This window comes from Numenius arquata, chromosome 3 (assembly GCF_964106895.1).
Source record: "Numenius arquata chromosome 3, bNumArq3.hap1.1, whole genome shotgun sequence".
NCBI lineage: Eukaryota > Metazoa > Chordata > Aves > Charadriiformes > Scolopacidae > Numenius > Numenius arquata.
This window is the reverse complement of record NC_133578.1, coordinates 77,338,023-77,365,819: the sequence shown is the minus strand read 5'-3', so window position 1 is coordinate 77,365,819 and position 27,797 is coordinate 77,338,023. Positions and strand designations below refer to the sequence as shown.

The following is a 27,797-nucleotide window of genomic DNA, read 5'->3' as shown; positions in this document are numbered from 1 at the left end:
TAAAACCATCTGTATTATTATGGAAATCAGCTTAATTTTTTTTTTTTGATCAGACAATGTATCTTTCTGCACATTCATTTCCCAAGGTTTTCAACGAACAGGAAAATAATCATTAATTGTTACAGATACGTAAATTATATAAAGCCTGCTAAGTTCTATAAAGCCTGCTACCATGGGAGCATCCTAAAAAAAAAGCAGAAGTTCTAAAGACCCTGCTAAAGTCACCTTCAGGCACCGACGCAGCCTCTTGCCTCCATCTGTCCACCAGTACCTGGACTGCGTTGCTGAGCTTGCAGCTGGTGTTACAAGGCGGTAACCATGAAACCCAGGCTCATGGGAATGGGAAATTGAGAAGCCTGGTTCCACGTGAGAGCATCCTTCTCACATGTCATTAGACTACAGCATAAAGATCAGGAAAAGAATAAAAATCCCCATTTGGCAATCCTCCTGGATGCCAAGCAGAGAGAGTCCAGACAGCAGTAACTAAACATTATGTACAGCGTCCTCTTGATAGTCTCTGCCTTTTGTCGTGCCAGACGCTGGAACACAACAGCATGGCCCTACCAGCTGATCTGGGCTGTTGTGTAGCTGCACGGTTGAGCTTGGTACCAAACCGTTACCGGGAAGTTACATGAGATAAAACACTTCTGAGCCTGACATTTCCAGCAGCCTTATTCCTTCCCTTAGGAGTCCCTTCTTCACAGGGAAAGATGTGCCAGCAAAAGAAGGCCCCCTCCTCCCCACAATCACTTAATGAACTGGTGTTTCATTGTCAAGAAAGTTACTACTTGGCCAACTCAGAATTTTGGATGCTTAATCAAGCTCCCAACAAACGGAGTCCTAAAAAACAGGTCTTTCTCCATTAGTAGCAGGTCCATTTCCTTTTCTGTGGCCTTTCAGCTGCTTCTTTCAGCTCACCCCTAAAGCAATACTTGTATTATACAAAAGGAAACAAACCAATAACAAACCAGAACCAATAGGCTTAGAAAATGGTAAAGATGAAAGCTGAGAGGGTACTGCTAGACAAGACCATAACCATAGATAAGGGCAAAAAGTTATTCACAATATTTTTTCCTCCTGTAAACCTTCGAAAAGGTGCCTCCTGTACTGGATTTGTTATTAGATACAAAGAAAAGATACCTGTACCTGAGAAACATTTATTTTTTAAACACTGTTTCCAGTTAATGCACATACACACATGTGTCTGTGTGTGTTTTTCTTTCCTGGACTCAAGTATTGAATTTTGTATTTTTAATGCTTTCCTTCTGAAAGGGGAATTGTTTTGTCAGCTGAAAACATTCCCTAAGCGTAACATAAAGAGACTCTTACTTTATTTCTTTGTTTTAAGCATCTTGGCAATTTAATAACTTTATTTGAAACATACTGTGATAAGGTTGCCTGATACCACTTGACTTTATTGGGCAAATTGTGCCGTAGGAGTCTAACACTGAACACATTTCCACTCACTAACCAGGAAGAGTATTGCCTATGGTGCTTACGGCCATCATAAACAAGGTACTTCCTCATTCCCCTTTGCCAGTCAGTGATTATATGGAATTAAATAGTATTTCTGTGATCATTTTTTGGTCTTGAAGGTCCCCAGGATTTTGGGCATGAATTTTCCCATCTTCTTGTCTTTGGCATCTGTGTCATATTCCTCTTCACTTGGACTTGTATGCTCATCCTTTTTGCAGAAGACCTCAAATCTACTGTAGACTCGCTTCTCCTTCCGCATATTCTCCATTTTTTTCAGAAGAGTATCTCTATCCTCTGATGGTTGCCGCTGAAGGTTTCGTTTCTGGCTCCCAAAACTCTCTGACCTGTGGATGTTACAACTTTTCTCCTTCTCACCTTTCCTTTCCAAGCTCGTAGTCGATTTAGAAAGATCTGGATTACTAGTGGATGGCAGCTGTTTGGCCAGTTCAGCTCTGTTCTTCTGACTGTTTGCAGAGATCTGTTCCAAAATCACCTTGGTATCATCTCGGAGGTTGCTGCTGTAGAGGATGTTAGCGGTGGATGAAGGAAATCTCCCCTGTGTTGGCTGGCTGCTTTTGGGAGGAAGTGGTGTTGCAAATTTATGGGTTTTTTCTTCCTCCATCATTTCCTGACAGTCCCCTACAGAGGATCGTTTGAGAACCACAGCCTGCTTGTCAGATTTTCCACTCTCAGAAGTGGGCTCCTCTTCCAATTTCTTTTCACCTTTTGGGTTCAAAAGCTGCTTCAGCCGCAGTGACCCTTTTCTTAAAAACTCCATTGGATTTTGTTCTTGTTTTGAACAGTCTTCCTCAGATTTATTGAGAGAGCTGTCAGATCCTTGACTTCTAGATAAGCTTTCAAGAACTGACGTGGTACTTGTCCTAATCTGTGGCTTCTTCATTTCTGTATTGACCGATTTTTGAGTGTCTTCTTTGAATGTCACCCTTTCCTTCTTCTCTGGAAGAGTCAATTTCTGAGTGTCTCCTACAAATATAAGACTCTCCTTCTCTGGAAGAGCAGGTTTACTCTCTATGGGGTAAAACCGAGATGATAATTTGTCCACCTTAGTGCCGATATGTGACAGGGGATCTTTACTCAATGTGTCGAGAAGCTGGGGGGTTGATGAGGACATTCCGAATGCTCTGTCGGCCTCTCCGTGCATTTTGTATGTACTGCAGGAGTCTTTGGAGTCCAGTACCCTACTCTCCAGGATCTTATATTGCACAGATTTGGTACATTTCTTCTCGGTGTTCTGTGATTCTTCCTGTAGGTAACTGGAAACAGCTTTGGTGTGAGTGACTGCAGCTCGCTCCGTGTCTTTGCCCACAGCTTTGTACTTCTCTAACAGTTCTGCCACTTTTGATGAGGCGGCTGTCTTTATAGTTTCATTGTCTTTTGTTAACTCACTGGACATTTGCTCTTTTTGGATCATCTGAACCTTCTCTATTGTGGTGTTGGGCTGATCTAACTTGGCAGCACTGAAAATCAGAGAGGACCTGAGTCTGGAGCTCCTCTGGATCAAAGGATTTATTCTGGACCTAAAGGCATCTTGTTTCATTATAGGGCTTTCTTCACCTACTCTATCAGGATCTGCAAATTCTTTGGCACTTTCGATTCCCAGTGGCTTAAAAGACATAGGGGATTTGAAAGCTGGGATGAGATCGGTGGGGTGCTTTGTGAGGGTGTCGCCAAGAACATCATTATACGCCTCTGATTCCATAGGCATTGGAAGACCTTCTTCTGGTTCGGACTGGTAGGCACTAAGGTATGAAGAAATCCTCCAGTTACGTAAACCTGTTCTGTTTTCCTGTGTATTCTTGTCTTCATCTTGGTCCTCATCTTTGTCTTGTAAGAACAGGCGTTGTTCCAGGCTTTGTTTCTGTGTAGGAGAAGTCTGGCAAATAAATTTCTGTCCTATATTCTGCCTCCTTAACATCATTCCCATTGGGCCGTTGCCTGCGGGATTCAGCTGATCAGAGCCGTGTCTCACTTCCCGGGAAGAATTTGAGGGTACGTAATCCAGCCTCAGGGGGAAACCCTCCTGTGGAAAATTGGATTCGAGTTCAGGGTATCGGGGTCCCTCTCCGTAGTCTTCCAGTTCGTTGAATCCTGGCCTGCCACCTCGGATTCTGTCAAAGAGTCCCTGAGGTCTGCCAGGAAGATGGGGATGTTCAAACTGGTACTGGTAGAATTGATCCTTCTGAAAGTGACTAGACTGGATTTTAAATTCATCCATATTATTCATGAACATCTGCCGGGCATACTGTTTAGAAGAAGCAAAATTTTCAAAAGTTCCTTCTGCAAAACTGTGTCTCTTAAAAGCGTCCAACTCCAACTGCTTGGATCGGAGAAAACCCCTGACAGGATCCATCTGAGAATTCTCCATTTCTACCTTTTTATACATCCGCATGGCCGACCCCTCCACGGTGTGGCGCAGCATGTCGTCCCGCCTGAAATTTGACAGGAAATACCTGTCGGGATCAACTCTGTCCATAAAGGAGGGAAAAAGACTGTCATCCCTCTGGAACATCAGGGGGGCTTTTTTTGGAAAGAAGGGCATGTTACTGCCAAAGGGAGCCATGGCAAATGCGTTCTCTGCCTTTGCCAAGACATTGGCTGGAGGAACAAGGGGTTCTGACTGTGCAAACAGAATTCGGAATTCTTCATCGAAGCTGGCCACCAGCTCGCCCTGGAAGATGTGTGCGATGCTTCTGTGAATCTTCTCAAAAGACCACATAAAGCTACAAAGAGAAGCAGAAGTGATGAGCGTATTAACATCAAGTAACTCAGTTGTACTTTGTACCTTGTACTAAACCATTTGCTTGCCTGAAGAAAATTCCCCTGATACTATCTACTCCTCTGGCCGCCCTTCATTACACACTGTTGTTCCCAAGCCTCACAGTTACGAATTGATTTGGCATCGTATCTTTGCAGAGGATTTCACAAGGTGATAAATGACTTCTGTTCTAAAAAAGCCCATCAGTAGTAACAGCAGCAAGAGAGCGAGCTGATGGTAATCCTTACATGAAGTAGATGTTCCTGCAGTTACTTTGGGTTGTAACTGTTTTTTATAACTAAAATGTTGTGCCCATGTTTAAAAAGAGCACAAGGATCAGCTCAGGAACTACAGCGAGTCAGCCTCACCTTGGCCTGAGGGAAAACTGTGGAGCAAATCTTCCTAGAAGCCCTTTCCAGGCACAGGAACAACAGAAAGACAACTGGGATCAGAAGCAGGGATTTACCAAGGGCAAACCAGGCCTGGCCCAGCCTCATGGCCTTCTACAAGGAGAGGGCTGGCTGCGTGGGCAAGGGGGCAGAAGGTGAGGTTTTTCTTGTCGTTAGCAAGGGCTTCCACAGGGCCTTTCTGTAAGTATCTTTGTAGGCGAATGGGGCCACTCTGGGCTGAAGGAGCGTCCCACACAGCAAAGGGGAAATGGGCTGGTAGTGGGTGATTTGAAGTCTTGAGGGGTGGACAGTTGTGAGTGGTGTTCCTCGGGGGTCAGGGTGTGGGGAAATAGTCTTTCACAATGTCGTTAATGACCTGGACAATGGTGCAGTGTGCACTCCCGGCAAGCTGGCAGGGGGCACCAGAAAGGGCGGATGGCGCAACTGAAGTGCGAGTCACGGGGACCTCAACAGGCTGGGGAAACATGCTGACAGGAACCTCAGGAGATTCAGCAAAGGCAAACGCAGAATCTTGCACCTGGGACGGAACAGCCCCATTGGTACAGGCTGAGGATGACTATCTAGAAGGCAGCTTGGCTGGAAAAGACTTGGCGGTTCTGGCAGGCAACGGGATGGAAAGAGACAGCAGCACCTTTGCAGCGGCGGTGGCTCAACACATGCAGGGACGCAGCAGACAAAGTGCAGCCAAGAAGTGAATGGAAGCGATGATTGCCCCCTCATCAGCACTTGTGACACTGCAGCCGGAGCACCAAGTCCGCTTTTCACAGAACCATGGAACAGGTGAGGCTGGAAGGGACTTCTTGCAGTCATCTGGCCCAACCCCACCCGCCCACCCTGGCTCAAGCGGGGCCACCCACAGCCAGTTGCCCAGGACCACGTGCAGATGGTTTGCGAGTATCTCTGAGGAAGGAAACTCCGCACGGTCCCCAGGCAACCTATTCCAGTGCTCTGTCACCTGCACAGTGAAGAAGTGTTTCCTCATCTTCAAAGGGAACCTCCCGTGTTTCAGTTTGTGCCTGTTGTTTCTGGTCCCACCCGCATGTTTTCTCACATTTCCCCTCACAATTCCTTCGTAAGGACTGAGCATCTGTGTGGGGCTCAGCTGCCTGCTGGGATTAACCCACAACACCTTATAATTGCTGTACGTTCTTTACAGATCATTTACACTCTCGATGTGACGGGAGCTTGGCTTGGTGTCTGGGCCTGATGACGTTTTAATTGGAGTATCTACCTCAGTTGCAAAATCGTGTATTTTTCCTTAAAAACTGCTGCTCAGTATCCTTCAGTGAGAAAAACTCGTGTCACTGACATTCATTTGGAAGTGCCGAAGCACTGCTTTACCAATTAACCAGCTTCTTCCTCATGGAAAGCGGGACATGGAACATTGCAGGGCGTCTCACCTGTAGTTGCCACTGAGTACCACCATGCAGTCCACCAAGAGGAACTTCTCTTTCACGTGGCCTTTGAAGGACATCCCTGTGCGGCAGTAGTAGGTTGGGCCAGAAACTGTCCTCACCCTTAGGAACTGCAAACCAGACAAGGCACTGACTCAGTCGGTAGCTGTTATGATTCCCCTCCCTCTGCCCCTCCTTCCTCCCCCTGCTCTTCTAACTTCCATCCTGGCACCATTATACTTCAGCTCTGGGGATTCTGCCTGCCTACACACTGATAGATAAACCCCTGTATTGGCATGTCCTCAGCCTTCAGCCCTGTGTTGCTGTGCCAGCTCTCCCAGCTTTCTCCATGCTCACCTTTCACCAGGCTCCGGCCCATTTCCCCCTTTCTCAGGATTTTACTGTGATAACAGCCCCCTGTGTCCTTGGACGTGTCCCCCTCGGGATGCGAATTAGGGGCGGGTCAGGTCTTTGGTTTGCTCACCTCCACGTAGTTCAGATTGACTCTGCATTTAGCAGCTGTGTCAAGGAAAAGCTGAGAGTCCATCTCATCCAGCAGGATGTAGACAGGCACCCTGCGAGCAGCAGCATCCAACACCTCAAAAAGCAGATCCACGTCAGTGAAGGTGTCCATCACTATGGCCACCACCTGGGGACAGAACACAAGAAAGACATCAGCGACCTGAGCCTGACTGTGCCCTGACTGATCATCTTCGCCAGCACCTCACATTCCAAAGCTGCACTGTCTCCATTTCAAGTTCCTTTTTAAGCGGGAACCTTTCCTTTTAAAGATTCCTTTAAACACTGTGGGCCCCGGGACTGGAAGCAGAATTGCTTTCTAAGGTGCATCTTCTGCTTGAGGGTGAGAGGCGAGGGAAAAAACTCACTGCCAGTGAGCCGTCTCTCACCCATTAATCCAAAATGGTAGCAGGTATGTTTTTGGGCTCATAGCCACATGGGAAGGTTGTATTGAGCTGCTGGGCTCACCCCCTTCAAAAGCCCGTGCCCTTTTTAGAGAACTCCCCGGCCAGCGCTCAGTCAGCCACTGTATGGCTGCACCTACACGCTGATAATATGGGCAGTGGCTTCAAAGCTCTATCTCCCTGTCATGGAGACTCTGACATGATCAGTGAGTATAAATACCTGATGGAGAAAGATGGAGCCAAATTCTTCTCAGTGGTACCCAGTGAAAGGACAAGACACAAACTGAAATATGGGAAATTCCAGTTAAACATAAGAAAACCTCTTTTACTGTGAGGGTGGTTGAACACTGGGACAGGCTGCCCAGAAAGGCTGTGGAGTCTCCATCTGTGGAGATACTCAAGGACATGTCCTGAGTAACCTTCTCTAATCTACCCTGCTTTCAGCCGGGGGGGGGACTGGATCAGACCAGAGGCCCCTTTCAACCCCAGCTATTCTGTGATTCTGTGAACTCTTGGTAGATCTCAGCACTTTTCCAGGAGACCAGAGGCTAGCTTTGGTGCAGAAAACGGTAGTTCTAGAATCATCCTTCTCTCTGTTGGGTCCTGGGAGCAAAGTTAAGGGAATTAGCAGAGGACCTGCAGCATTCTGATCCATCTTTCACACACACGTGATTTCCTCTCTGCTCTGGGTGGGCTTGTCGCTGTCTCACCTGCTGAGCAGCTCGGATCATTCTGCGAGCCTCCTCCTTGATGCTGGGATTGTCCGGGGGGGGTGGCTGCACGAGGGTCGTCACCTCTGTTCCCCTGAACCCAAAGACCATTGGCCAGCCCAGGTCAAGCTCAGGAACAGCGAGGTCCGAGTTCATGGGCCAGTAAGTCCCAGAGGATCCATCCATGTCATTGTCACCTGCGGTGTCCGTGCTGCCCTCCTGATTGGCGTACTGGGGCTTCTGGAGATTCTGGATGATGTGATCCACCTCTGAGTTGCAGAGAAAATCGGGGGCCGCTTCCTCTGCCAAGAAGCGTTGGTAACTGTCTTTGCCCTCTTCGGTGAGCACGTCCAGAGCCAAGCGGTAATACTCCTTGTAATGGGGGGGGAGATAGTTGGGGTCGAGGGGATTGTCCCCCTGAGAGGAGCTTTGAGATCGACGAGCCATGAGGGGAGGGAGAGCTGTAAGAAAAGAATAACCCACAATGAGAGCAGTTTCACTCTAGTGACACATCCATCCTCACCAACGGCGAGAGCTGGGCGTTCATGGTGGCAAGATCAAAAGGAAAGAAATTCCAAGTACAGGGGGTAATGTTGGAGACAGCTCATTGCGAATGGAGAGGCAGCATTAAGTTAGGCAAAGGCAGTAATCAGTTAAAGCATTACTTTAACACAGTTAAATGTTTTTGGGCAAAATAAGGAACAGATGGAATTGGGCAGCACTGGGATGGACAAGGATGGTGCATCTAACAGAACGCCCCCAACTTTCTTTTTCAGCCTGCGGATTACTAAGCTTAATTTGTCTTCTGTTTTAAAGTTACCTTCCCTCCCCCCCCGCTGAAGAACAATGCTACTGGTTATTATCTGGACTCCATTAAAACTCATTTCCAAATGCAACAACATTATTTACTGTGTGTAACATGGCACTGAACAAAAAAGCTTATGCATGTGTACAAATGCACCCTCTGAATCCTCATAAAGACCTCAGCGCATGAACAGAAGGTGGGTGTGGATGGATGCAGGCAGGTATAAGGGTGTCCTGCTGTTGTAACGTGGTCAGAAGTCAGACAAGTCTTCATGAGATCCATGAAGCAGTAAAAAACAAGAGCCATGATTGCTTCTTCAGTCTCTTGATGTGGGGAAACATCCGAGCTGAAGGGGCTCATATCCAATATTTGACAATTTTCTGTAGGGAACCGATTATTTCAGACTGAGGCAAATTTGATTTTAACCAGTTTTTGGAAGAAAAGCTTGTGCCACAAATACAATTCCATAAACAACACCCTACTGATCCACAAAGAGCTCCAAAACGCTTTGGCTTGTGACCCTCAGTTAATGTCAAAGCTGGTACATGCTTTTCCTGGGGCCCCATCTCTGACAGGACAACTGAGGCTTCTCCAAAATCAAACAAAGCGCGTGGCTGTCCCTGGCCACTCGCAAAGTTCCATTATCTCTGTGATGAGGCTAGCGATACACTGGAAGAGGTTGCCCAGTGAAGTTGTGGATGGCCCATCACTGGAAATGTCCAAGATCAGGTTGGACGGGGCTCCGAGCAGCCTGATCTAACGGAAGATGTCCTTGCACAGGGCAGGGGGAATGGTCTAGACGATCTTTGAAAGTGTCTTCCAACACAAACCATTCTATGATTTCATGATTCTATTAATTGGTTGGCATGCTTTAATTCCCTGATTTGCAACAAGAACAACACTAAGTTGATGAATTCTCAGATTGCATGAAGAATGCTGGTTTTTATATATATATATGTATATAAGATTGATACGGGTATTTGCATTACACTATTTCTAAGACCTAAAAAGTATGGGTAATTTCTGTGAGGAAATACCTCAGGAACACTTAGCTTTGGCATCATCCCAGTAATCTCCCTCTAACTTCTCAAGCGCGGCTCTCTACAACGACTATATCCCAGGCTTTGCAGGACGAGAGATGCACTAATTGATTGATACCCTTTCAGTTCTGTTTCAAACTACTTCCCTGTTAATTTAAGCAAAAGGGGAGAAGTTAACTGGAACCTCAGTGTTACTATCTTTCGGCCCTATGGTAAGTGTGAGCTGATTTCAGGTCAATGAATAAATAAAACTTTACAAAAGTGATCTATACAGCTCCTGGGCAGAAACTCTGCTAGGAACGCTAATTCATTATGAGGAAGCAGAGTCACCTGAGCTTCTGGATTCCATGCACTTGCAGTCTTTGCAAGTACAGAGTTCAGGAACTGAACTGTATACAGTTACAGGAGAAGAGATCACATCAATCCAGCATCTGCGACTGTGAACAGCTCTGTGACACATGAACAGTCCAGTCCAAAGGGAACCACGGAATGTCCCTCCCTCCATCTACATGACAAGTACTGAAAAAAGGGAGACCCTAAAGACCCGTAGTACAGAAGCCCCGGAAGCAGAAAACCTACCATGTACCACTGGCAGGGAAGAGGAAAGCTCCGGCACACCAGCTAGGTCCTTCACACCGTCAGCAGCTGCACTTTGTCAGGAAAAGCATCCCAGGAGGAGGACTGCCCCTGCATCGGACAAGACAGCAAAAGGCTCCTATTAGATCCTGCCAGTATCACCTGGGGAAAAAATCCAGCAATTGTTTTAAACTTGATTTTATGCGCAGAGCGCACCAGTTTGGGACCTAAGAAGTTCTTTAGGACCACTGGGCACACTGGCAAATGCCACTACTTACCCTGCTGTCCAATCCCTGTCGGTTTAGAGAAATAGGAAATAAAAATTCCAGAAGCCAAATTAAGTAGCAAGGGGGGAAAATTCTAACTTCTTCCCAGCACCTAGCCCTTAAGCCTTGGGTAAATTAAATATAAAGTGCAAACTATAACTAGGGGAGCAATTCAGGTGTCTACACAGGGGTGTTTAATGTCACTGGGGATGCCCTGAGGCATCCTGCCTGGCCTCCAGCTGCTGGCTGAGAAGGGTGTGAGTCTCTCACAGGGCTTGTGCCACATCTGCTGTGTTTTAGAGTCCCTAAGGCACCTAAAATGACACTAAACACCTAAGTTTAGGAACCAGGATTGCTCCTCAAGGGTCAGATTGATTAACTAAGTGCAGGTGTGTAACATGCCTACGTGCAAGCTAATTGCCTTGTGTTCCCCTTTATAGTCGATGGGGAATAAGTGAATAAAATCAAAGGAGTATGGGATAAGATTTGTCTTCCAATACAGATGCTTACATTTGGCCAGGACTTCTCTTAATGTTTCTCCTGGAGACATTAGCAAATCAGTCTTCCAAAGTTTCAGTGCTCAGCTTTCACTTTTTTTAACTCCAAGATCCCCTTTATCCTGTCACACAGTCCATTCTACCAAGGTTCAATACCTCATGCCAGAACCTGCTGAGGAGATGGGGGGCTCGGAACTGCAGTCTTTAAATGGCTAATAAAGAAATTGGAGCAGGTTTTTCTACTTTTTCAGTTGTACTTTCAAAGGTAACTTCCACAGGAGAGGTCAGGTCAGTCTCACCCGGCTTCAGGTACCTTCACTGCACAACTTCTCCATGAACGTCTGATGTCCACATGGGGATTACCAAGGCCCAGCATCCCGTCAGTCCAGCGACGTGAGCAGTTGTCCCACACCAGTGCACACACCCACATCAAGGCTGATGAATCCTACCACTGCTCTACAACATTTTGTGAGGCATCGAATCGTACTAATAGTTTTTTGTTCTCTGTTCTGGGTCCGTTTTAACATGCAGCCAGCACAGCTGAAAACAATATTCCGATGGTTTTCTTACCAACACCACAGTTGAGACAAAGTTGCTCCCTACTCCCGCCTGTGCATCCCAGGATGTTGTCGTGGCATCGCACTTTAGCTGGGTGGCTACTCGGATACCCATTAGTTTTTTGCAGCGGTTGTTGGGATACAGTCTCCTTTTTGGCAGTAAGAAGTGGATTCTTATTTAGTTATTCTTAATAACTGTGATGCACCAGTTTATCAAGTGATCCGCGGTGCTCTGTACACCTGCCCTATCTTCCATCACAAGTGTTTTTACTTCATTAATCAAAATATCGAAGAGATGAAACTCAACACTGCACTTTGTGCATGTCTGTTACAAACAAACCTTTCCAAGGATGACTGTTTTCTGAAACAAGACTTCTTAATAATTTCAAGTGCCTATTTTAATTGTGAACTGTCTGTTGCCTAGTGTATATCACAACTGCTTTTCAAAAGATGAGAGTACATGGAGGGGGACTACAAAACCACCTGATGTGATATTGCAAACCACCAGCTCAGCAGGGAATACTGCGTATCTGGTTTGGTTATCGCAACTCAGCATTTCACCGTCCCATTCTACCCATCGCTGCGGTCAAATGGGCCAACGGGAGAAGAAAACCCATGAACACACGTATCCAGTTGTGCAACGGGGAGGACTCCTTTCTGACTCTTTCAGAAAGGTCTGACACTGCGAGACTCGATTATCATTGCTGCTTTAACGAGCGGGTGGGCGAGCAGGAGCCGGGGTCAGCAGGGAGTGCACGGTCCTGCCCGGGCTGGCAGAGAAAAGCCCAGCAGGGCAGAAAAGGGCAGACACAAAGGGCAAAAAAGAGCCTGAACCCCCCAGTCCCTTGTACACACGGCGGTAACATTCTTCCCAGAAACTATACTTAAATATATATATATTAGAAAGATTATTTTTAAAAAAAAAATAATGAATAACTGTGAGTCAACCATTTTCTTAGCAAGCTACTTCAGCATTCATTTACATTTACTGCAGTGAAAATGCATTTTATTTCACAAAGTAATCTTAAACCTCAGATTTTAACTGTATTATAATGCCTCTATTAGCAAGGTTGAAAAATTACCTAACACCAAATCTTTTTTCTGTTGAAGTGCAGTATAAATCACTTCTCAGCTTTCTCCATGATAAATTGAACAGACTCTCTACGGGCAGGGTTTGTCTCCTCTCCCTGGACAATGTCTCTGGCTTTTCCTTAAGAATTCTCTGAACTTTCTCCGGTAATTTAACTCATCTGCACATCACTGCATCTTCAGCTCTGTAATTGCAACCTTCACTCTGGGTTTCTGTAAATTGTTTTATATTTGACTGTATTAAAACACGTTTCATCAGATTGTAGTGTTGTGATTTTTAGTGTTATTTACTGTAATTTAGTAAAAATGATATTTATATTTACTGTTTCCTTAAACTTTATGTTATCCTTGAACTTTACTAGACTATTTACTGATGATGTAAACATTTCATTGAACTACTGAGCAGCACTGGAGAAAGCCTGAAGTGTTGGCAAGTCTGATAAAAATGCGTATTATTAATAGCTTCTCTGTAACGATTGATACTAATAAATTACTATTTCATTACGTACCTATTGCAAGACCTGTTAATTTAGCATAATGCAGGATTTTAATCACTTTTCAGAAAGCACTTGTTTAGATGATTTGGAGAAGTCAAGGATTATTATAATAACTTCACTTACACCTTCACCAACCAAAACTGTGTATTTACGTGAATCCCAGAGGGCACACAATTAGATCAGGTTTTTCTCTTTGTATAAATTACCTCGCACTGCCAGCATGTGGTTTCATTTGCATTATCCTGGCCTTTCAGCTCCCTTGGTTAGTTTTTTTTCTTCCAAAGTTCCCCGCAATTATCTCTGGATTTAGTAATTTCAGTGTTTCTTAACACTTACTTTCAGTAAACTTCGTGAGAGACCTTATGTCTGTTGCAAGTGATGCCCTCTTATTCCCTGAAACGATTTTAGCATATTTAGCATATTTTAGCATATTTATCCAGCTAACGACTGTCCATTGGGGTACGAATTTGTGATCAAATCACTGCCAAGTAAGTCTGCACAAACGTAATGCCTCACGGTACCCGCCAGGAAAGAATGAAAGGGAACTCCTTCCTCAGCAGAAGTGGGCTGTAGGACCTGGCATTCTCCAGGGGGTGTCACACAGCGTTACACAGCACCACATAGCGTTACACAGCATCGCACAGCGTTACACAGCACCACACAGTGCAGGTACACGCACACAGACAGCTGCTGTGAAATCGTCTCTCTCTGATGACACACCTGGGTGTATGGCATTTTTGTGTGCACCCACATCCTTGATCTGAAACTGTATTCAAAATAACCTACTTCAGTCAATTTTCTCCATGTAAACGGCTAAGATGTCTTTTCCTCACATAAATCCTGATGACGTAGATTATAATCCTCCAGAAAGATTATGTTTTTTCCTAGTCCCATTCCATGCAATATGCTGTACTTCATACTCCGGTGCATTGTCTTCGTTAATACTAAATGCTTGTAATGAACATCTTTGCATCTCACCTGCCATTTACTTGTATCAATTCCTGTATTTTCTTTCTGGTTTCTCTGAACAAAGAGTGCCCAAATTCTCAGTCTCTCCAGGCTCCATTCTCATGTCCAAACCCTCTGTACCCCACGTTTCTGGGAGAACAGCACATAAAATTCACTAGAATAGGCTGCCCAGGGAGGTGGTTGAGTCACCATCCCTGAATGTGTTTAAGAGTTGTGTAGATGTGGTGTTGGGGGATATGGTGTAGGGGAGAACTTTGTAGAGTAGGGTTGATGGTTGGACTCGATGATCCCAAGGGTCTTTTCCAACCTGAATGATTCTATGACTCTATGAAAATCAGCCATACTGGACTGGATCGAAGGTCCATCAGGCCTAGAAACTCATCTCCAGTAAAGACCAAGAGCAGATGATGTGGAAAACAGAGACAGGCCAAGCATTTACGGTACTTCATCAGCTTCTCTAAGCCAGTTTTGGCTACCGGAGGCTCCAGAAACTCCTGAGGTAGGTACGCTCTAATAACTGCAGACACCTTCAAAGGAGTTTGCTACCATAAACTCACACAGAGTTTCCCTAAGCCCACATAAAATTTCAGCATCTACAACAGCCAGAGGCAAGGAGTTCTACGGTCAAGAACAGTCTGTGTCTCTTTTGAATCCGCTGCTTGTACTGAGGGTTCTTTTGCTTTGGTTGGGAAAATCAGCATCTATTGGCCCTCGTGCCACCGCTCTGATTTTATACATCTGTCAACTCTCCCATCACTCATCACCTTTCCAGATGGAGAATGCCAACTTATTCAGCTGTTTCCTATATGGAAACCGTCCTATGACTCTGAGGATCCTCTCGGTCTATTATCTTCAATTTGTTTCACTCCACTGTATTCTTTTCTGAGATGGTGGGGCTGGAGCTGCAGAATGGAAGTGAAATATGGATTTATATACGGTGTTTGCATTCTGTTCCTTTCCTAATCTGCCATTTGCTTTTTGACCACTGAGGAGCAATGAGCAACCCACTGATTTGTAGGACAGGATTACTATCGCTGTGCTTTTTTCTTTCATTCCTGCTGTTGCTGAACTGCCCCAGTGACAACCAACTGATTTTCCTGAATCCAAAGAGGCTACAGCCAAGCAGCTGGTTTGGCTGAATATACAGTTACAGTAAAAAACTCTGATGAAAGTCAGAATCCCATTGTACCAGGTGAAGCACCAGCAGTCGTTAAATTGGTTCTTGCTTAAGAAGGGCTCTGGATCTGGGCCCAATTAGATGTAATAAACAGATGAAAGAGAAAAATGAGCGGAGAGGTACAAAGAACAACTGGGAGATGTGCAAATTTAGCATTGTACATACAATCATTGAAGAGTGAAGTGGTCTGTAGGCACTGTACTACAGACAGCTTCTAGAGGAACATTAGAAAAACACATTTTTGATGGAGTTTCTTAATATAAGGAGAAGTACGGGAGAACCAGCACCATGCCTAAAAGACAGGCAAAGGAATTGGCAACAGACAGATAAAGAGTGATGTGCTTGGTCCATGTGCTCGATGAAGAGCATATGTACTGAGAGGAAGCATTTGTGAATTTATTTTTACAGTGATTTTTACAGTGATTTTACTAGTGATTCCAGACTAGCTTTCATTTATTGTTTGACAAGTCAGCACGCTGGCTCCCATTTTCTCCATACAAGCCCTGCACTACTTTGCATTTACTGTTCCTCTGATTTTGCAGTCAGTCGGAATTGGTATTTCATGGTGTCAGGAAAAACAGCATTGATCTGCAGTGTCTTCTCTCCACGCGTTCTATTTGGCATTTCATGCAGTTCTCTGCTACCCTAAGTGACCATTTCATAAAATCATGTCCATAGATTTAGAAGACAGGTACAGAGAAGGCTACAGAAAGAAACAAGCTCTTTAGAACTTCCTTTTCAGCATGTTAATATGGGATAGTTGGTTTTTTTTCAGGAGGAAGCTGAAGGAGAAAAAGAAGGTAGGCTTTGTAGCTGTTGGATGAGTAACTCCTCCCATGCTCAGGGGCAGCGGATAAAGGAGAGCACGAAGGAGCTTGTTGGAAACTTAACAAGTGGGAGATGAAGGCTGATATAATGGGCTGATGAGAGGCGGGATTCAATCTCTTGGCAGCAAAGGTCTCCTCCACCCGTCTGCCTGGGCTTTCCCAAGGACGCCGGGCCGGTTGCTACCGCGCTAACACACCTCTGCCCAGGGAGTGCTCATGGAATCGCTCCTCACCTCGGCCAAAAAAACATTAGTGGGGGAGAAATGGGAGGAGGTGAAGGAGCACGCAGCTCTCCCTGCGCAATTACCTGGAGATTTTTTTAAGGAGGGAGTCTCCAATGGAAATTTCCCTTGGGCTCGGCCCGAGGGCTGCTCCTGTTCACACTGCTGTAACTGGGAGAGACTTCACGAGCTCTGACACTTATTGCAAGCACCTGGGTTTTGTGATTCGCAGAAGCTATCAGACCCTCTCAACGTTGGAAAGAGTAAGCGGTGACGTGGGCAGAGTCTACAACTGTCTCTGCACGGAAAAACATTCCACCCAAAGGAAATGTTTAATTTAGGAAAAGTAACTTGCAGATGAAGCTAGATGTGAGAAGTCTCCCTTTACCTCTAGATTAACACTAAGAGCAGAAACTGGAAAAAGTATCGACCTGTTGGCTTGTGCATCATTTGCTGCCTGTCCACATTATGTTCCATTTCAATGGACTTTAACTGTTTTTTTCCTAAAAGAGTAGCATGAAATTCTGTTTTCAGCTATGCCGAGTGGATGATCACCAAAAAGCCCTACAGGTTAAAAAAAAAACATATGTAAAAGGACCTGCATTTTTTCCTTATTCTTTGTGCCAGGTGTGAATCAGGACCGATGGGCGGCATTTACCCAGCCTAAGCAAAAGGGAACCGGCTGAACGCTTCCTTTCTCTCTCCTCTGCTGCCCCTGCCGATGCCTCAGCACCTCAGGCTGGCTCCATCTCCCTCCCCAGTGCTGACTTGATGCTTGTCCTTACGTGTTTTGCCGGCACAGCGAGTTCCCAGGCTGCCTCCCGCCGATGATCCCGTCCCTGGCCAGACCTGCTTCTCTGCTTCCCGACACTCCCAAAGCCGAGGCCGTCCCAGGTCTGGGCAGCGGTGCAGGAGCCGCCTGCCAGGAAGCGAGGCTGGCTCCCTCGGGCTGGAAAGGACTAGTGAGCCATGGTCTCTGCTTATGTGCAAAATTTGCTGGGCTTAAACACCTTGTCTTCTCTTCGCCTTGGGTACCAGCAAGAAGAGAAAGGCAACAGAGAAGAATTGGCTTTAGCCTGCTGGACTCCACAGCCAGCCACAAAACCCCTCTGTGCTATTCATGTTTGAAGGACTTCAAGAAATGAATCAAAGCAATTTTCAGAGTCGAAGAAGCAGCAGACGGTACCTCCAAGAGAAAAATGTAAAGTGGCTGTTTCCAAATGATGGTCCAGCGGGCGGGAGTGCGTGGGCCACAGCTGGGACATCACTTACATCTCTTATGGTGAGCTGGGAAAAATGTTCAGGTTTCCGAAATGTCTAGAACCCCCAAAGTTTAAAAATCCATTATTAAAAAAAAAAAAATTTGGCCTGATAAAATAGAAAAGATAATATGAAAACAGGTTGCTAATAATCCGGAAGGGTCAGCTTTACGAGAGAACAGTAACGACTCAGGTAAAACTACTTGAGCAGACATTGTGACAACAAGAGAGGGAAAATGCTCGTTTACTGTCAAGAAAATGCTGTACGAGGTAAATGACTGGGGGAGGGACCTGTCTCCTGAAATACAGTTTAAGGTGTGGGTTTTTTAATTCTGCATGGTGTGATGGAGGGACAGCCAGTGCCTTCTAACCCTGCTGCAGCAGGTGGAATAGCCCCTGTTAGCCGTGCCAGATAAGCTCACCCTTTCCAGAAGCTACTCCTGCACGTGCCAGGTTTCTGTACCAGGGACTGGACTTCTGCTGAGAAAGGATCTCTCAGTCTAAGGTCTCTCTCTTGCCAGTCTCACAGTGATGTGCCACTTTTCGTTTCCGAGTGTACCCCAGAATTTCCTGATGTGGCCACAGCATATTGCCACGGAAATGTTACAAGTGCTACGGCAAAGGATGCTGGATACCCTCCTGTTAACTGCTCTTCTCACCAATCCAGGCCCAGGTCCATTCCCCAGAACAGCATGGTGAAATGTGGGTAACAGTCTGAATTAGACCCTTTTTCAGCCACAACCGTGTCTGCCGAGTCCTCACAGGAATGATTTTTCCTCTTTAGATTTTCTTTTCTGTATTTTCTGCTGAAGCCTTTCTGTGTTCTCATTCTCAGTGTCCCCTCAGTTTTAGGCTGTAGGCTCAAAGTCTGAGTTACTGTTAAAATTTCTGTTTGGGAGATGAATATACAGAATTTGTAATTCCTGTTACAATGCCACGAATCCAACCCCCAGGCCTTTTCTCTCGGCCATCTCAGCCTCTACTGTTCACCCTACATTACAGCATCTGACTGAATGTGATCCCATTCCTTACTCTAGATGGTCTTATATGGATCTCAGTCATCATCTCAGTTATGCCTGCCTGCTGTAGTCCAGGAGCCTCACTTCATCTGAAGTCACGGTCACCAGATGAGAAATTCCTTCAATTTAATCAGTTCATTCACTGAGCTTCCAGAGATTACAACATTATCTTCTATATTACATATATTTGTCAGCTGGCCCTATGGACTGGCAAAATAAACTCTTTCTGTGTCTACAGTGAGCGGTAAATGTACTGAGTTCCACAGTGGGAGCCTGGTCAGTGGCTCAGAACACCTACCGGGCTCCCACTCACCTCTGCTTATTAGTCAGTGCAAGGGATCCCACAAAACACTCTTTGCTGGAGAATGAGGAAATTAACCAGCCATTCAGAAAGTACAAGGGATCTTCGTACAGGCCAGAGGAAGGGAAAAGTAGCAGAAAAATTACATGTCCTAATTCTCCTTGTGAAGTGGTTATTGAGACAGTACGTCAATCTTAACTGTCCCACACAACACAGGGTACAGAGCAGCACGTGTAAATCCAACCTGCAGAGAGTCACTGGGGCACTACCTGAGGTTTCAGCTACTGAGAAATGAAACACAATCCTGTGTGCAAAGGGGACCTCGCACAGAGAGCAGATAACCTGGAGAGATCCAATCATAGAATCATTTAGTTTGGAAAAGACCATTAAGATCATGGAGTCCAACCGTTAACCCGACACTGCTAAGATACCACCACCAGCCCATGTCCCTCAGCACCATGTCTACGACAGCAATGCTCGTGCCAAGCTTACTCTCGGTCAATCCTTTTCCTTGGACTTTTATTTACTAGGTAGCAGAGAAAAGGAACAGAGGACTTCAAGGAAAAGACCAACAGCGTAAGGTGTCATCTGGAGAAGGAGCTGCCTTTGACTCTTATTTCCCCCACATCCTGATATTAAAAATGCACTCATGAAACTCCTCTTCCTCTTTAGGGCTACAAAAATCCAGCCAAATGGGGCCTGATAGGCAGTCCAAAAGTGTTCCATTTAACCATAAAATACAAAGAAGTGCAATCCTGCAGGGTTTGGAGGTGCATGTCCATTGCTTGGAAAGTTGTGACTGCAAAATTATGTATAGAACACGGGTGTCTGTCCTCAGCCATGACGCTGCTCTGGCACAATCATACCACACCGTATATGTGACATTTTCACTTTTTCCTTTGACATGCAATTTTCTCTACGGCCACACAAAAAGCGTAGGGTTTTTTCCTCAGTATGCTACTATTTCCACTGCCAGGTGACAGCAAATACAACTCTTTCGCTCTCTGTCTGTCAAATACAACTCTGAAGCCCCACAGATGAATGGGAGTCAGGCCAAAATGAAAAAAGCTTTCTCTCCCCAAACCACAGCCCTCCTGTGGCCTTGTAACAGGGTGAAGGCATGCTGTGTTTTTTCTGCCTGGTTGCCTCTTCCTCCACTGAAAACACATGCTCCTGCAGGCTGTGCAAAGGGATCCCGCGCCACCAGTGTTCTGCACTGCTCTTTGCTGCTGCTCTGTTTCGGGGCTGCTTTGCTGTCTAGAGGTGTTACTCAGGCATGTTTGGCCTCTGTCATAGCGGAGATTATTGCAGCTTTCATGAATTGGATGTTTTCAGCAGAAGGATGCTATGGGCACTTCTGTCCCTTTACAAGTGCCTCCTCCCCCTCTAACTGTTTCAGAAGATAGAGAACCTTGGTCCTCGGGCCAGACAAAAGCCATAATTGACCTCTATTGACCTTAGACAATTTAGAGCATTGGAGACACAAGACTTTCCCCTCCCACTCTGCTTACACACACAAAACCCGAGGTCTGTCAGACAGGCCCACTTGGGTGGAAAGAACTAGCGAGTACACGCACGTGTGCTGGTGCACGCGTGTGCCCACATGCACCCCTCTCTGCTTTGGCATGTATGTGCACGCACGTCTCTGTCGGTGCTCGCCGGCCATGTCAGCAGACGGCTACACACCCAAGCGTGCGGAGCAAGGTCAGCGCGAGGGAAGGCTCCTGGGCCCCAGGAGCTCTCCCTCAGCTCTCAGCCGACCGCAGACCTCGGCCTTCCCACTGCCACCACCAGTGAAGTCCTCTCCGTCCCCATCTCCTGAGCACATCCCCGCAGCGCTTCCGACCCAAGAGGAAGGCCCGCTCCAGTTCTGGGGTGGGAGCTGAGTCAGGCTGCGAGATCCCTACCTGAAGACTGGGGCGAGTTTGGAAACAACCTCTCCTTGGGGCTTTCTCAAAGGAGAGGGGATGCAGGTTCGGTGAAGCCTTCACTAAGCAGTTTTGATCTGGCTGCCTGTGAACGGGCAGGTCTCTTCCCGCACCAGCCACGCCGCCTGTGCTGGGACGTTCTGCCTCCCCCCTTGCCTCTCCCGTCCCCCACGGGGACTCTCCGTGCTCCCGTGGGGGCTGTCATGGCGTGGCTGGCAGCTCCTGCTGCTCCTGCTGCTGGAGCACTCCTGCCCGGAAGCAGCCACCTCCTGCCCACACCAGCCCCAGGTCCCGAGCGCCCAGCCCTGCGCCCAGGAGCTGGATGGGACCTCCCCGGCCCTCGCCTGCCAACTCACCCAGCCATCCCGGTACCCGAGGAGGTGCCCGCTCCTCTCCTACCTTCCCAGGTGAGCCAGGGCAGGTGGCGGGTCGCGTCTCGGCTCTCCGCTCCCCTGGACGTGCCTGCAGCCTGATTCACCGCCCGCACCTCCGAGCCAGCCAGAACCAAGCTCCACCCAGGGTAGAGGGTGAGTAAGAGGGAGAGAAAGGCAAACTCCGGAGAGTTATTCCCTCCCCAGGATTGCAGGGGAGCCAGAGATAAGGGCTGCACATTCCTCAGCCGCAGGCTGCCTCTCCCTTCCCGTCTGCCCAGAGCCTGTCGGACCAGCTTGGGCCCGGCCTGGGAGTGGGCCTGGTCCCCAGCCGCTGGGCCAGCCCTGCACGCCTCAGCCCGGGGAAGGAGTGTTTGGGCTCATCGGGGACCTCTCCTGGGTCCATTCTGGGGCGACAGCGGCCTGCTGCAGCAGCAGGCAATGGCAGGGCCCTGTGTCTTCCTCTTCCACAGCAGTGTGGTGGCCTGCACAGGGCACCCGTGCCCCGCCATCTCCCCGGGGCTGCAGTGCAAAGGGCACCTGAGGCCGTACCCGTGGCCCCTCATCTTCCCAGGGGTGCCACGTAAAGGGCACCGGAGGCCGTACCCATTGCCCCTCGTCTCCCCGGGGGTGCTGTGCAAAGCGTTATCTGAGGCCGTACCGGTGCCCCCCATAAACCGTCACTTGCACTGTCCCCGCGGGCGGAGGGGCAGCGCGGCTGCCGGCGCGGCCTCTCCCCGGGCCGGGGCCGGGGCCGGGGCCGGCTGCGGGCGCAGGCGGAGAAGGGTTAAGCGAGATTCCCCGCAGCCCCGGGCGTGGCAGCTCCTGTTATTTCGCCTTTCATGTTGTATCTTATTCAGCCTGGCAACCGCGGCGGCTGCTGTGTGCCGGGCGGTGCCCGGGCTGCTGGCAGGGCGCGGCGGGGGGGCGGCTCCGCGGCAGCCGGCGGTGACTCAGGCCTGGCAGCCCGGTTCTGGCGGGCCCGGGCACCGCGGCGGGCGGGGCGAGGGCGGGGGCCGGGGCCGTGCGGCGGAGGCCGTGAGGGGAGCGGGGCCGCTCGGCGGGCCGGGGTGCGGGCCCGGCGCGGGGGAAGGAGCCGGGCGCTGGTGTCTGAGGGGTGAGCCCCACAGCGGGGGCGGTCACAGGCGCGGCGGCGTTAATCGCAGAATCACACAATCATAAATCGGAGAATCATAGACTCTGTCGCAGATAAGGTGGCGGATGCAGAGGCCCTGTGCAGGTGGTGCCCATGCACCCAAAACTGCATGCTCCTGGGTCGTCCGTCCATCCTTCCTTCCACCAGGCCGTGTACTTGTACGGTAATTTAGGTATGGATTGTAACAGGTAATTTAATACTAAGGTGCCGAGGTGAGAGGGGGTGTCCGCAGAATTTGGAAATAAGCATGATGATACAGACCTCAGTTGCATATTTGTGGGCTGTTTTTTGTATAGGAACTTAACTTCACTCAGGGTGAGGGATGGAGAGCACCAGCTGAGGAGGTAACCAGTCCATATTGCTTTTAATCATCCCTCGCTGTGTTGCCGTGGGCATTATTCACCACATGCCACTCAGACACCACACTGAATGGAGTTATTAACTTCCACGTAGGAGTCGCCATGCTGTTCATCAGTATCCTACTGGAATGCTTCACAAACATCAATTAACTTCTCAGTACTCAATTGGGCTGTGATGGTGTGATTATCCCTGTTTTGGAGGAAAGGAACTGGAGCAGGAATATTAAGTTTAAGGTATTCCAGTCGCTGTAATTAATTAGTTCAAGGTTTTAAGAATTGCATCTTCCAGGGTCTCTAGCAGTCAGGGATATAAGGAATGCAGGCTGGATTTGCCATCTATACATATAAAACAATCTTAATTCTGTAATTTCTTAATTTTTCAGTGATTTTGGCCTTAAGTACCTGCTTTCCAGTAGCACATTATTGTGTGAGTAATGTCTCTTCTCTGCCTTGTTCTTTTCTCTTCCTCTCTTCTTGGGTGTAATTGGGTATGTCCTGGAGTATTTTTCTTTGATAGGGCTTTTATGATCTGCTCTTCTTTTTAATGCGCAGGTTGCTATCTGTGTTAGAAACGGCAAGATCAAAGTGTGCTTTGAAATACAAGTAAGCATAAGCAAATTCGCACTCTGATAGAAAGTTCTGTTCTGCCATTGGGATGATTATGACACAATTTAGAACATCAGATGATCTTTGTATATATATTCTGTGTGCACTCAACTTAGAATTTGTGTGTTTATCCAAAGAGAAGACAGTGCAAAGAGTACTTGGTCAGCGTGGTATTCTTGTGATTAAACACTGCTGAGGAAATACTCCATAGTATTCTGTAAAGTTAAGGCCTAGTTGGTTAATCCAAGTCATCATCCACTGTGATAGGATTGAATCCTCTAGGAGAAACTGCTATTCATTGTCACTATTATCTGAGAGTATAGCTTAAGAAAGAAATAACAGAATAAAGTCAGAATAATTTTAGTTGGAAGGATGGTTGGGGAGTCATCTGATCCAACACCCCTGTTCCATGCAGAACTCATTAGATGGAGTTATTCAGTGCCTTGCTTGTTTGGTTTTGAGTATATCCAAGGACAGACATCCTACAGCCCCTGTGGGCTCCTGTTCCTGTGCTTGACACCCTCACAGTGATTTTTTTCCCTACTGTTTAATGAGAGTTTTCTTTAAAGCTGAGAGTCTGATAATATGTCTGAACTGCACACTGACTGCTCCAGTTGTGTGTACCCTCAGTCAAAGAAGAGCACATGTGATAGAAAGCTTTCCAAAATAATTAACCTAACATTATAACCGCTTTTTTGCTCAGGTTCTGCTTTGACTAACCGGTTTTCACCCGGAGCTGATCTAAGCCTTCTGCGCTGTCTCGATGATGTGGCGGGTTGTGGCAGGAGACGAGTTGGGCTGTGTGTGTCACTTGCCTGCTGCTTGTCATGGAGTCTGTCGTCTCACCGTTTTCCTGAAGAAAACTGACGTTGTCAGTGAAAGGCCTGTTACGGAGATGCAGGTGATTCCTTCCCCGCCTGAACTTCTCAGCAGGTCAGTTGTAATTGGCACCACAGTTCTAATGCAGCATCTTTAAGGGGTGCAGAAGTGGGTATGTCAGACTCGCAGATGGGATACACTTCCTCGGTTACTCACTTCTCTGCTGCCAAAGCCAAAAAAGCAGTTTTAGCACCTTTGTCTGAAAGCAATTTCAAGGTCTTTTCATATTCAGCTTGTAAGTCTGACTAGTTACACTCCACTCTTAATTTGTCAGAATTTCTCCCTTCTCACTTTCAAGTGAGCAGCTTGGATACAGGCCTGTTTTAATTTGTCCTTACATTGAATTTAAACTGAATCAACATTCAAATGGAGTCTGCTTTTTTTTTTTTAACAGTCAGAGTTACAATAAAATGTCCATTACATAGCAAAAAACAAAATTTAAAGTACATCTCTCTACTGTTTCTGGGATTATTCTGTGAGAAAGTTGTTGGTTATCACCTGTGTGACTGCTTGCACCCAGCCGTTGTTACTACCATCTGTTTTCCAGTCTGTGTTTGGGAAGTTAAGGATTTTCATAATTCTCAGTAGCAGTATTCCTCTTTTAATACCTCCTGATAATGCACATATAGATAGAAACCTTTTGATGCTATTTGTAAACTCCTGGTAGGCTTTTTTTCTCAAATTTACATGCACTTGCAGAGATCACTTTAGCCATGATTTGGTTTCTTTACATGATGTGCTTGCACATACTATTGCTGCCCTATGATCTGCACCTTCATTTCCATCTTTCCTACGCAGAAAACATCTTCTGAAGTCATGCTCCAGTTATGATTGTTGGTCATTCTTACAATGCAGAGTTTTGTGCTTAAAGGTTGTCCTCTGACTATTTTTTGTGGTTCTTGGGTCTCCTGGATGACTGAACAGATGACCCCACACTTGAGTTTGGGATACGCGGGTCTGAATTTGGCTTTAGGGTACTTGAAAGCAGACTGAAAGGCTTCAGGCCTGCCATACAGCTTTCTTACTTGAGGAAAATCCCAGCGTAAAAGCATTTGCCTTCAAAGAGTTTATGGTCAAAACAAACCCTTATCACTCTTCTTGAGCTCCCCCCCTGCAGTGCTGCCTTCAGCTCTGGAGCCCGCAACATCAGAAGGACACGGACCTGTTGGAGCGGGGCCAGAAGAGGCCATGGAGATGCTGAGACGGCTGGAGCCCCTCTGCTCTGAGGACAGGCTGAGAGAGCTGGGGGTGAAAAACATCCTTCAAATCTGAGAATTATTCCATTGTCACTGCTCTCCATTTATAAAATGATGAGATTTGTGAGGTTCAGATTCTGAGATACAGATACGGTTCAATAGTTTTAGAGAAATGAGAAAGATTTGAAGGAAGGTACCCAAGCATGATGCAACATGCAGAGTGGGATCACACACCATCTAGAAATACAAATTAGTGAACGCACTTTGTCAGGGCAAAGCACAGGTCCCTTCTGCAGGTCACCTTTGTCAGCGTTTTGGAAAACGAAGACAGATCTTCTCAGCTGGTTCAAAAGAAGAAAACAATAGGGCCTGTTCCTTCCTACCCTCAAAAGCATTGACAATCTCCAAACTTTTTCTCTTCTAGGAGAACTGTTCATTCCCCACAGCTAGACACATCCCAGTAGCCAGTGTGTTGCTGGAGAAGGCCAGTGGCAACTGTCTTTTCTAAAGGACGAACACTAACCTCCTTGCTGGTCTGAGCAACGGCACAGATAATACCTTCAAACAGGAACAAAGACAATTCAATTACAGAGAAAAAGAGCAGTGGAATGATTGGGTAAGTTAATGACAACAGTGCTGTGACTAAAACTGATGCCTTTCCCGTTTCTACTCCCCTTCTAACTTGCTAACGACAGTTTTTGGTAGGGAGAGGCAGTGGACAAAACAGAGAACTGCTGGGTCCCTGAGGCCCGAGAGGCAACCAAGGGCGTGAGGACATAATGAAAGACAAGCTTCTGCGAGGATGGATTCTCATGGTGCAATCCAGCTGGAATAAATCCCTGATGGAAATGGTTCTGCACTGGCTTCCTGAGCGCAGATTTCACCTGGATCAGTTGGAGGCAATAGTCCTTCCAAGCACAGGCTGCCATCTTCTTCCAGTCCGTTGTCATTTCCAAAGAGAAGGATGAGCACTAGCACCCTGGAGGCAGGTGGCGATGTCTTTCTCATGTATTTTGGCGAGATTCATCTGTGTGTTATGCCAACTAAAAATCTAGAATTGGGCTGAGGACAGGACAGCCTTGGACATGCATTCCCACAGTCTGTTTCTTTCCTTTCCTGCTGCTTGTGCGGAGCCATTGTGTGAACTGGATCAGGAAACAATTCTAAATTTTAAAAAGTTTAAAACCAGAATTTTATTTAACAAGGTTTAAGGTGAAGCGGCAGATGTATAGGTGCAGGTGTTAGAAAGAAAAAAATTCCAATGGAATACAAGATGCAATCCAGTAAATAACAATACCGAGTGCTTTATTCTTGTGGATCACCCAAGGAAAACCAGTGACATTTTTCATGGAGAAATTGTACTTTGAGCATCTTCCTCAAATTTTGGATGAGTTCTTTCTGTCTCTCCACCAGTTATTCTGATCTGAGTTTCCTGCATTGATTTACGGTTTATGCATAATGTTGGCATCTCAGCTATTCAGATTCTTTGTTTTCAGTATTTTCCCCATCTCTGGTAAGCCCAGGTGCTGCAGTTATAACCAGGAATGGAAGTCAGGTGTCTCCATGGACTCTTTAATTGTACAGCTCGTCTGCATAAGACAGTGGACTGTTTTTATATACGTTAATTTTACAACAGAAGTAACTTCATGTAACGCCACCAGAATGAGTTGATGCCACAGCATCAGTTTTATTCATGCATCTGCCACCTCTGCTGTTATTTAACTCACAGAGGTGAATGTGTGGGCAATTTACTGCCCGTACTTATTCCCTTGCAGATCAGAGCCTGGGTGTCCCTGAGCAAAAAGGAAAAAAAAAGAGGCACTTTGCCATACGAGCACAAACTTTTGAGATCCAAGTGGCAATTTTGTGGCACTTCAAAACACAAATTTGTGCAATGCCCTCCTAAAGGCTGCTGGGACCCCTGGTAGCACCTCTACTCCGTGACGCCGCTTGCTTTGGCATGGCTGAAGCCTCACAGCTGTAGCAGCTGCTGCAATCCCAAATCAGGTTCCCTCATTTCTGATCATCTCTTTGTTTTGTGCCCCTGTCGCATCATGTCATTAACTCAGATTATAAACAATCTGGGGCGGCAAATGTCTCTTTACTGCTGGCTCTTTGTTTGAAGGCAGTTAGCATAAAAGAGCCCTGGTGAAGACATTAGTTACAAATAGTAATTATCTACATGCATTACTAAACTAATCCAGTGGAACAAAGCATACATACATTATAATTAGTTACAAAAGCAAACAAAATTTACAAATGAATGCAATGGCTGGGGATTCTTTAAAATAACCAATATAATCTTGGAAATACTAAAGAAAAATAAGCACAGCCAACCTTCGGAATAAAAAAGCAGCAAAACTTTAATACTAATTACCAGTTGGAAAGATGCAGATAATACCACCATGTTATAGTATGATCTTAAAAGCCTTTTTAGACCATTAGGAATATCCTTCTTGAAATCAGCCATTCTAGATAATTTTCGCTCAAAAGTGCACTGGAAAGTGGCTAAG

The 27,797-nt window shown here is 46.7% G+C and overlaps 1 protein-coding gene across 1 annotated transcript; it reads right to left on the bottom strand.

Annotated features, from left to right (window-relative positions):
* Positions 1–1,576: 1,576 nt before the first annotated feature.
* Positions 1,577–21,329, bottom strand: FAM83H (family with sequence similarity 83 member H). Its single transcript, XM_074145705.1, has 5 exons — positions 21,117–21,329; positions 7,690–8,150; positions 6,541–6,705; positions 6,063–6,187; positions 1,577–4,217 (listed from the first exon to the last, which is right to left on the bottom strand). The coding sequence occupies exons 2-5, from the start codon at positions 8,134–8,136 to the stop codon at positions 1,577–1,579; spliced, it is 3,378 nt and encodes a 1,125-aa protein (XP_074001806.1). The 5' UTR covers positions 8,137–8,150; positions 21,117–21,329.
* Between the last annotated feature and the right edge of the window lie 6,468 nt (positions 21,330–27,797).